This window comes from Trachinotus anak, unplaced genomic scaffold (genome assembly GCF_046630095.1).
Source record: "Trachinotus anak isolate AG129_WGS33_773 ecotype Australia unplaced genomic scaffold, CSIRO_AGI_Tana_v1 ptg000012l, whole genome shotgun sequence".
Classification (NCBI taxonomy): domain Eukaryota; kingdom Metazoa; phylum Chordata; class Actinopteri; order Carangiformes; family Carangidae; genus Trachinotus; species Trachinotus anak.
In genome coordinates, this window is record NW_027273863.1 from 12082429 (window position 1) to 12093703 (window position 11275).

Here is an 11275-nt window from a genome sequence, read left to right on the forward strand (position 1 = left end):
CTGTGATGGTGACAGGAACAGGGCCACAAAGCCACCCAACAGAAACTCAGTAAGAAGACACTGTGTCATGAGCACGCACAGGCCAGCAGGTATGGGCATTAGAGGCATCGAATGAGCACATTAGCTAAAAGCACAAAAGTTGATACTCATCTGAAGTAAAGGCAGAGAGGGATTTTCCTGAAATGCAATATTGTCAATATGACCTAGATTTATTTTGATTGAACTTTATCTCCTTACCCTGTGGCTGCTGGTGTGCATTGGATAGCTTATAGTTTGGAAGTAGGTAAAATAAAAAAAGAAAAGAATTAGACGAGACAAGTGTACTGACATGAAACACTGGGAAAAGATAGTTTATGTTTATTACTTCATCTGCTGAGTGACATTGGACAGTATGAACGATGCTGCTCTCTAACTAAAGATCACAGATGTGACAACGTGCCTCTTTTTAGCTTCGAGGATAGAGGGGGATATAAAGCATGCTGAAGAATGAAGTGGCCCAAAGACATAAAAATCAAATATAAAGACACTCAGTATAAACAAAATGCTGTCAATCAACAAAAATATCAAATTGCTTAAAAAAAATCTGAAAACCTTACAATGCACAGATTGAAGGTTATAATATTGATATTTTACTTTTACAATGTAATTCAGGTGATTTCCTCCTATAAATATACAATCATGTACAAAAGCAATAACTTCACACAGAAACACCCTTAAATAACTCAAAGTCAGAAAAATATATTCTTCATAGGCATCATTGATCATAGGGACGGGCAGATTTTTGATGACTGGGTAAACTTATAGCGCATGGTGTTTCCTGCCCTCTAGTGGCTGCATGTTGTGCAGTTTCCTGCAGAGCTGAGCTTTGGCCAGGTCAGCTGATAGTCTCCTAGCCATCCGGTCGGTGGTCCTCTTCATGCTGCGGGCCACTTCAATAGCCTGGTCAAGAGTCCTGTCCATTTCTTCCTCCTAGAAAAAAGAGCCAAATCACATGCACATATAACCACTGATTATTTGCTCCTGTGATGCACAACATGTGAGTAAAAATAATCTCTAAAATGTCACACTATTCAGCAGACACGCATGTGGAAAGATGAGACATGTCACCTTGCTCCCTCTGCGTCTCCCTGTCCTGCTGACAGCCTTTGAGGGCACTGAGACAGGGGACAGCGTCTGCTGGAAGAACACGTTGCTGGGCAGGAGTGCTGTGTCTGACTGTGTGGACCGTTTCCTGTGATGGGACACGGGCTGCAGCGGCGGCTCCCTCACTTTATAGCTGGATTCGATGACAGATAGGAAGAGAGAGATTGATTCCTGTTTTACAGAACTATATAATTGAATAACTTTATTTGGCAAAGTGCTGATAAATATCTGTCTGTTTTCAGCGAGAGATGTTGATGTGTGATTGTGCTGGAATTGAGATGTGTGCTTACCTGGCAGGGAGGCTGCAGGAAGAGCCGTAGCTGACCTGGAGGAGCGGCTTCTGGAGAGATGGAGAGGAGAGCAGAGACCACCTCTCCTTGGAGTAAAAACTCTCCGTGATGGCTGCTGATGTGAGAAGTACAACAGTACGTGCACAACTCATACACAAGACTGTACATATTTACAACCCTGTTTACAATATTATGACAGGCACACTGTTCTCCCACCTGATAAGTAACAAACATGAGAAACATCAGATGAGAAAGTTACTCACTCTTTGCTCTTTGCTTGGCGTGGCTGTCAGACGCTCCTTTTAAAATGGAGCTGGTCAAACTAGATGTTTTCACTGAGCAGTTTCCTTCTGTCCCTAAAGGAGTAAAATGTGTATTTTGTCCACTTTGACCCACTTTGGAGAGAAATGATATGATAACCATGAAGAATAATTCTGAATGTACTGCACTGTGAAATATTATTGTGGCCCTGACCTCTGTTGGACTGCAGTGTCCCCTGAAGTTTAAACTGAAACTCAGGTCCAGAACAAGAGATGCTGCCTCTTCGGCTCCCTACAGGTGAATTGTGGAACTGTGACGTGATCTCAGAGCCGTCTGTATCCCCACTGTTTGTGTCTGGGGAGGAGATCATCAAACTCAAAGTGGATGTTGTAAGAATTATCTCCCCACAGAGATGTTGAGACACACTTAGACGCAGACAGGGAGCATTATGATGGTGGTGGAGTACCTTTGCTCCTACTGGGGTCCATGTCTGAAGAGATCCAGTCCTCTATTCTTGCTGGACTGGTGATAAGATTATTCACAGTTTGTCTGCTGTTAGAGGATCTCCATTCACTAGAGGATACAGTGTAAGAAAAATGAATGATTGAATGATAAAAACATGAAGTCTTTCACCCGGTTGGTTAATATCCAACAATGTCCTTTCTATTTATCCACTTTCCAACAGGATCAGGTTCACCTGTTACAGTTTGCTCTTAGGTGGGTCCTGGATCTGGTTTTAGACCTGCGCTCCTGACCATCCTGTCTGTATTTGGAGGTGAGATAGTCCATCTTCTGTGCTAGGTGAGGCAGCTGGACTAAGCCCTCCTCCAGGTCCTTCTTCAGCCTGAACACCTCTGACTGCAAGGCCAGGATAGCCTCACTAAACACACAGGAACACACAAACGCCCAGATACAGGTATTCATAAGTTCACTGTGTAGATGGGCGTGAATAGAAGAGGATGATTAAATCTTTATTTACGCTGGTGAAGTTCTAGTTTGCAGCTGTGCAGCAGTCAGCCACCAACACTGCTTATACTTACACTGTTTATAGCATATACTGACCTATTACAAGAGCAGGAATACACTTGGCTGCCTCTTTCTTCTGTATCCATGGTGGTGCTGAGTCCTGGTTCAGAAATGTGGTGATGGAGCTGTGCAGGCAGGCTGGGATCAGATCCTGTCCAGTAAGTGTGGGAGAAGCACTTAGTATTTCACAACTTGTTAAAAGAGATGAAGAATCACATTGTGAAGGCCTCGCTCACCCGGTAGCCTGACTGAAGGCTCCTTAGTGGTGCTCTCCACCCACAGCTCCACTGCAGCTGCTGCACCACAGGACTGTGTTTGGACAGACGGGTGGGGGCTGGCCCAGTGCCGGCTGTTCAGAGAGGCTGAATGGATGGCTGTCTGCAGGTTGGAGCAGGAGCCCTCACTTTCAGAGCTACTTAAAGCATCAGTATTGGACTGCACACTGGAAGTGGACAGATCCAACATGAGTTATTCTACCAGGACCCGTGTGATGTCTGGACAGTGACTGTGGATCAGTCAGTGAATCAATGTTTAGCTAGATTTGTACCTTTCTGTGAGCAGATTTGGTTGAAATGGTCCAGAGGTGGATTGATTCAAGTAAGAGCTCCCAAATCCACTGTCTGTCTCTGGACTCACGATCCTCTGCACCCCAGAAAACACAACATCGGTTAGAATAATGTACCCTCCACACACCATTGCAGGAAAACCTGGTGCATTAAATTATCATCTAAGTCTGAAGCTAAGTAGCGATCACAATTGTCACACAAACTGACTGTTGTCTGTGGCTGACCTGCGATGCACATGGGGTGTTGAGAGGAGCGTCTGAGTGGCTGTGGGTGTCCGAGTGTCTGGGTGCATCAGAGGAAGAGGACACCTCCACAGCCAGACTCACAGAGTCACCCAGGTCACATTCATCCTCCGGGATAAGGACACAATCCAGGGTGCTACAACTGCAGCAAGAACAATAAAGGTATTTATTGAGCCAGTTAATGATAAATGTTATTGCCGAGGCATCTTTCAACCTGTGGAGCTGAGATGAAAAGAGTTAGTTGTTTAAAAATGGCAAGCAGTATTTTAACAGTGGAACATGAAAAGCATTTTATGATAATTTATCTCGGTACAGGAGACGCTTCCTAGTTCTAGATTGACATCACATATATAAAAGTAGCTCACTTACACTGTGACAGGATTAGTAGATGGATTACTCGTATGAGCCGTAAATTATTTAAGAGCAAACCAATACAGACAAACCACAACAGAGAGTCAGTCCAGTCACAGTTATCTCTTTGATGTGGTCCAGTAGGCTTTAATATCCCAACACTGACCTTTCAGGTGTCCACTCCCTCTGTTTTGAGGTTGAGCTGGTTCCACTCAGGTACGCTAAGATGTTGCTATGATCTATCCCCTCTGACAAGACAGAGACAGGGCTCCTCTCCTCTTCACTGCCCTCCTCGTCCTCAGCCGTCTGGATGTCCAGTCTCTCCAGAGATCCCAGTGAGCTCCTGAAACAGGGCAGAGAGAAAACCTGCTCACACAGTCAGACCCAAACGCTCTGTTCCCTCTGCACGGTGGAACCCAACACCAACACTGTACCTGAAACACGATCGGCCCACAGGAAGGCTGAGAACGTGCCTATTATTTCAGCACAAACAAACACGCAAGTATCACTGGAATCATCAATAGCTGGACACAATAGTGGCAGTGGAACATGCATAACAGTGGTGTATTATATTTATGTAGGGATAACAGGTAACTACTTTCGTTTTTCTGTATGGAATTGACACTGGTGCATAAAATATTTCATTACAATACTCACAGGTACAACAGTGTTTAACTCAGTTGAAACTTCATAACTTCATTAATCATAATTATAAGATAAAAAAAGAGTATATTATTAGGACATTAAAGGTGAGCATTAACTACCAGTGCATTAATTCAATAACAACAAAAGATTTTTTTAAATATTTTTATGAAGTACCGTGAATGGCAGCTGTTATATCCAGTATTTTTCAGGACAGAGTCGGTGGTAACGAGCTCACTGCTTTGCTCCAATCCACCATCTTCATGGACCTCACAGGCCTCCTCCACTTCCTCTTCCGTTTCTTCCTCTTTCCGTGTCTCCATCTTACAGCTCACAGTGGAAAAACCTGCACATGGACCCTGAAACATGAAGCTCAGTCAAATAATTTGTGGTTAGTGTAATCTTACACACACACACACTCAGCATTTCCTCCAGGAGAGAATTTGTCACAAAGGAAGGTGCAGGGTGTGGACACAAATAAGGTTCCACTTTTCAAAACAGAGCAGGCTGCATTCACAGTTAAATATATAAAAGAGTGTCAGCAAAGGGATTGGGTCATAGACCAAAGTACACTACAGAAACAAGCTCACATCTGGTACTCATTTGGCTCATTGAGTAACAGATTCTTGCCTCTGAGACAGAAATGGAGAAAAAGAAGAGAAGTTCTCCCTTAAAAAAATCAACCAAAAGCTCCAGATAAACAGAGACATGAGGGCCAAGGAGGAGGCCAAAGCAAGCGAGGCTGTTCCCATTGTAGATTAACTTTTGCAGAAACTGGAGGAGATGCACAACATCTCACCTCAGTTGTTAATCAGATGCTCGATGCTGAGCTCAAATCAAAGGTGTAAGGCCTCCACCAAGGAATTCAGGAGCTGAGCCAAGTCCTTCAGAAAAATAAGGATTTGAGAGAAGTGGCAGAGGCAGAGAAAATGGAGGCAGTCGAGGTGGAAGAGGAGCTTTGCAAGGAAGTAGATGGTATGCAAAGGGTCATAGTGGTTGAAGGAGGTGCTCCAATAATGCCCAGCAGAAGCTCAATACAATGGAGAACAGCACTGAGGATAAGGCCAAGAGCTACACTGTAGAGAAGAAGGAAAAGGAGCTGCTCCAGAGGCAAAACGACCTAAAGGAACAGAACACGACAGACAGTCTGAGGGACTTTGAGATGCTGGAGGCTCTTTGCCAAGAAACCATGAAGCTCCAAAAGTTCTCAAAGGATCATGCAGCTGAAAGGCAGACTCCTGCCATCAGGCTGGAAATGGATGAAAAGAAACAGAAAGGTTTTTTTGTCGTTATATATTATGTCTCATTCAAATGCTAGAGAAGGAGATGGAACTCAGATGGAGCCCGGGCAGAAACAGACAAACTTGTGGCCATTGAGATCAGGGTGGCCAAAAACTAGAGAAATCCAAAATGTGCTCAAAGCCCATGGAAAATAAAGTAGGTTTCACAACCAAGACAGAGACACCCATCGAGAAATGAAGATCTTTGCAGAGTTGGTAGACAAAAAAAACAGTAGTTGTGTTTGATCTAGTTTGATCTAGTTTGAAGAATAAATGAACATGCACATGACAGTGCACTGTAAGTTGACTCGTGCTCCAATGTTGTTTCTTTTATGTTTTTTGATGGATGGGTGTGTTATGAATATTGTGCCTTTCCTCCCACTATCCGGGGAGCCTCTTGGATGCACGCACAGACCCACAGACTCTATGATATTATATGATTCTCTGGTTGATACAAGAGAGTAATACAATAAACTCACCATTTACCATTCACTATATGATCAAGTAAAACTAAGATAATGTGGTTAAAATCATTAGATAGAAATGTAATACTGATGATATCATTTTAAAAATAATTGTAGTGACGTTATAAATTACATACAACAATCCAGGTACTTTATTCAGTCAAGTCCTGTATAGCATGTATTCCTATAATATTTCTATAATATCCATATTAACATAAACTGTACCTTTCAGTTTGTAATTTCTAACATCAATGTTATTAAAAAAAAAGTAAGTTACATATATCTAGTTGTTGAGACATTTTACACAAAGCCAAAAATGTTAATTTCATGAAAAAATTGTGGATCACTATGAAAGTCTGCACCAAATTTCATGGTTTCATCAGTTCAAACTTTGTTGAGATATTTGACTGTGGACCAAGTGGTAAAAAAAACTGTGAAGGTAACAGAGCGTTGTTGAGTTAGTGGGTGTGTCTGTGAGTTGGTTACCTCATGCAGGGATGGTGGAGGGGAGGGTGTGGGCATGCAGAGAGCACTGGGCTTCACATGTAGCATCTCTCTCATAGCTGTGGGAGTGGAGGACGAGTGAGGTGGAGAAATCTGCTCACAGAGGTTTTTGTCTATCATCTCCTTTATGTCTTCAAGGTGCATCCCTATCCTGAATATGTCTCCCTCCACCAGCCTGAACACGTGTCAACACACACACACACACACACACACACACACACATGAATGGATGCATTACCATGATACTAACATATTTACATGGGTGCAATAGTGAGGTCTCTTTAACCTGCTTGGGTCAAAGGTGCCAGTGTTCCTGGACAGACCCATGTAGTTCTGCATCTCCAGGGCTCTGTGCTCCTCCTTCTTACTGATGTATTTCCTCTCCAGCTGGTCCTGAGCCTCCATCATGCTCCTCAACATCTGACAAAAGACAAACCTCACATTTAGGTACATGCAACAGTAAAGAAGGAACTAGTTATTAAAAATGATAGTGCACCTGAAATAAATACTAAAAGTCGAAACGTTCCATATCTTGTATGTCAGATACAGGCGACCATGTGTAGAATGTAAACATTTCTTACCATTTGCTGTTCTGCTGTGCTCACTGACATGATGCTTACACTCACTTTGAACTCCTCCACCTGTGTAGAAGAAAGTTTGTTGATCGATTTAGATGTATTATTTTATTTAATGGTAGCTTGGTGATATCTTCAGACTTACCTTCTGCATGAATGGGCTGATGATGTCTCTCAGCTCAGCAGTCATTTTTTCCCCATCACTGGGCTCCTGCTCAGGCAGGGCGGAGGAAGCTGTGTTCACCTCCTTGATGTTGCTCTCGTTGGCTGTTCCTCCAAAGTTTTCTGAAAACATTTTTTTCTCACTTTTATTTACCTCATTGTTGTACTTGATGAACAAAGTAAGCATGTCTAATATTTTGTACTTTTGGTGTATAAATGTGAAGAATTTGTTATTTTGTGTTTCATGAAGAGTTACAAATCACACATGATGCATATAGTTTTTGATCTTATGATTTGAAAATATGATGCAGAAAGTGACATATTTTTAGTGTGGTCAGGTTGTCCTGTTTACATTCATTGTTTTCCACTTAACAAAAGTGCTCCAAAAGCAAAGTAAAGCTGTTTGTGTTACTAGAATAATGTCATCTGACCCCATTTGTCTCTATGGAAACCAGTTGCACTTTGCTGCATGATTTGCAGGTAGCGAAGCAAAGCGATGACCCGTCATAATATCAGATGTCAGCTACAGAGACGTACCTGATGTGGAAAGGTGAGGAGCCAAGGATCCAAGATGGCTTCCCTCAGCTAAGTTTCTCTGATGATCATTATCACACTCTGAATAAAGCATGAGTTCTGAGGAAGGATGAGTCTGCAAAAAAAGTTTAATAAATTAGTAACTTGCATTGAAAAAATTTGATTATTAACTTGTTTTGATTTCTCAAACACCTGCATGGTTTCGGTTTTACTTACATTGGCTCCTAGTCTCATTTGATCAATAAGGTTTTCTGCCTCAGCATATTTGGTCAGTAATTTATCATATTCAGCCTAAAGAAATGAGGAACAAGTTAAATATCAGGCCTAAGAGCACAACATTCACATATCTGTTATATGAGGAAATCAAAGCAAAAGAAACTAAAAGGCATGAAAGGATGTACACTGTGAAGAGTAAAGTCTTGAAGTTTTCTACCTGCAGGTGATGCACCAATGCTGGAGGAGTGTGTTTCTCCTCATCTTTGAAGACGTAAGGCTTCTCTGATGGCTGGACTGAATCCTCCAGGACTCTGCTGATCACCTCTAACATACCCGGAGAGGACAGGGCTCTGTGCATGATGTTGGGGCTCTGAGGAGCAGGTCTGGCAGGTCCACTTGGAGCTTTGGGGATTTTTACCTTGGGGGCAACCTTAGAGAAGTCAGGGAGGCGGTAATGGACCTGGCCTTGGCCATACTTCATCTCACTGAAGGACCTGGTGCGCACAAGTGGGACTCTCTGAACCTGATCGTCCTCTTCAGACTTTTCCTGCTTCACTACATCTACACCACTGTTGTCCCCACTGCTCTGCTTTGAGGCTATACTTGCACAGCTGGATGCAGTGCTGTCAGCAGGAGAAGTGACATTATCAATGTTCCTTTCAACCTCCTCCTCTAAACTTTCTGATGAATGTTTTGATGCAGCATGACTCTTTTCATCAGTCCTCTCAGAGAGGGCACTCTGATTAACCTCAGAATTACAAGCAGGGTTCTCTGACTGGTTACTATTAACAGCTGTGCTGTTGTGTGTTGGACCCCAGCTCAAAACAGTGTCGTCCATGCTCTCCAGTAAGGACACCTCCGGCAGGGTCTCTGCCTCGATCAGCCTACCTGGCCGCAGCAACTCTTCCTGAGAGAAGTGTCGCAGCAACAATTGGTTAATGTCTCCAGGACCAGGGCATGATGGGAAAACCTCACTTGGCTTGGAAGCATCAAAACAGTTGTCCTGTTTGGTGCTGGCATCCTCATTATGCTCAACAGAAACCAAACTTTCACTGGTACCAACTCCATCTGTTGTAGTCAACCCAAGCAGACCAGGACCATCAGCGTGAACAGTTTCTCTGCTGTCAGAGCTCGTGTTGCCCTCAGAGCCAGCTGTCTGGTTGAAGTAGGGACTTCCAAGGTTACCATCATAAGGTAGGTCCTCCTGATCCTCGTCACTGGTATCATGCCCTTGGTCTTCATAGCCCCGCTTTAAGGGTGGCTCATCTTGCATTGTGTTTGGTCTTTGGGCAGATACATGCAATATGCTGCTCTTGGTCTTGTTCTCTACCACTCTCTCACTGTGACTGGTCACACTGCTGGACTCTGAGGAGGTGTCATCCAAGGCTGACAGCACTGCGCTCCCTGCAAATTAAAGAACATAAACACCAACTTTGCTACATGTGTTATAACACAGTGTTATGTACAGTTCAGCTCAGGCAGGATAGTGTATAACACTCAATAGACAAATGCGCACTGTAGTGACTTACCGCTGAGATGGATGCTGGCCTCAGAGGCAGCAGACTCTGCCTGGGAGAGATGTAAAGCTAAAGAACTCTCCAAATCACTTAAGTGGAGACTTTCATCCTCACTCAGGTCAACAAAGATGCTCTGCTGGATGCACTTCTCCCACAGCACGGTGGGTCCCTGACGGTCCTCATCTGATTCCTCTGGATCTCCCTCCATGGACACTTTCTCTGTAAGAGAAAATTTAAGTGGACGCTCTATTAAGCCTCTCTTCACCTGTGATAAGACGAGGGGGGTAAGAAAAGAGGATGGAGCACCTGTTCATCACTTAGCAACACAACTTGTGAGCTGACAACATTGGATCAAAATGTACTAAGCTGTCAACTGTTCAACAATCAATACATTGTGTGGGCAGAGGTTTGTGTGACATACAGTAAGTGTGTGTGGTGTTTTATGGGTGAAAGAATTTGTGTGTGAGAGAAACAGTAGCGGAGGCATTAAAGAGCTTTAATTCAATAAGAAAAAAAAGTTTTAGCATCTATCCAAGGTGAAACAACTTATTCTGCAGCATAATGGCCAATATCAGTGATAACAGTTATTATTGAAGAATTATTATGCATGAATTAACATAATTTAGCGATGTAGATGGTTGATGGAGCTATTAATGATTTATTGGGTTGTTTAACCCATAACAATGCATCATATTATATAATGCATCTAAAACTATCACCTGTGTAAATATAGCAACTTTATCTGCCATATAAATGTAAACAGTACAATGCAAGTATAAAGTAGCAGAAAATGCTGAAGTACAGTACTCGTAATTCAAAATTGTACAACCAGTAGTAGAAGTAGTAGTGACTAGCAGTTTTTGAGTAATTGATTAAATTGAAATTGAAAGTAAATCGAGCTCAGTCCCACCCCTGCTGAGAGAGGACAGGTGTGTGTGGCCTATTAAAGCTTTGCTATTACAAGAAAGATATAAACTGCTACAATACAAAGCTGAACTTATGTAAAAAAGAAAAAAACAGTTCCTGTGCTGTATTTTCACTTTCATGTTGTTGGTGGTAGTAACTTACTCTGGTTATGGATCCTTCAGCATTGCGACACTATGGTTTCAAGTTGATCCGATCCACAGCCGTGCTCCTGCCTGGCATAATCTTGAAGCTAGGTAGCCGGCAGTATTTCTGTCTGTTCCTCTCTCGACATATGTTTTCTCGGACAGGTTGAGTTTCTGCGGCATCATTAATAATGTAGGCTGAAGGCCGGAGCCGGACGACTGAAGGCGGCGTACAGGCGGAGTCTGGTTGCTTGGTAACGGATGAACATGAAAAAAGAAATAATAAAAGTATTAAAAATTGGAAAAGAAATGAAAGTACACTGAATTGTAAATGATTTTCAGGGATTTATAATACAACTGAAAAATAGAAAGCGTTAAAAAGTGGACGTGGTTAATATTTTTCATTTGACATTACATCTGCATGTGATCTAAGTTTAACAGATACATTATTAT

General features: G+C 42.7%; 1 protein-coding gene across 1 annotated transcript; it reads right to left on the bottom strand.

The window, feature by feature from the left end:
• Positions 1 to 330: 330 nt before the first annotated feature.
• LOC139629586 (protein AKNAD1-like) lies at positions 331 to 11061 on the bottom strand. The gene is made up of 22 exons (XM_071492302.1): positions 10842 to 11061; positions 9786 to 9992; positions 8474 to 9660; positions 8257 to 8331; positions 8044 to 8155; positions 7490 to 7629; positions 7351 to 7410; positions 7056 to 7189; positions 6752 to 6944; positions 4699 to 4880; positions 4046 to 4222; positions 3511 to 3670; positions 3268 to 3362; positions 2957 to 3162; positions 2757 to 2871; positions 2392 to 2574; positions 2161 to 2267; positions 1908 to 2048; positions 1697 to 1789; positions 1434 to 1548; positions 1108 to 1276; positions 331 to 969 (listed from the first exon to the last, which is right to left on the bottom strand). Exons 2-22 carry the CDS (start codon positions 9979 to 9981, stop codon positions 799 to 801), a joined length of 4011 nt encoding a protein of 1336 aa, XP_071348403.1. The 5' UTR covers positions 9982 to 9992; positions 10842 to 11061; the 3' UTR covers positions 331 to 798.
• Between the last annotated feature and the right edge of the window lie 214 nt (positions 11062 to 11275).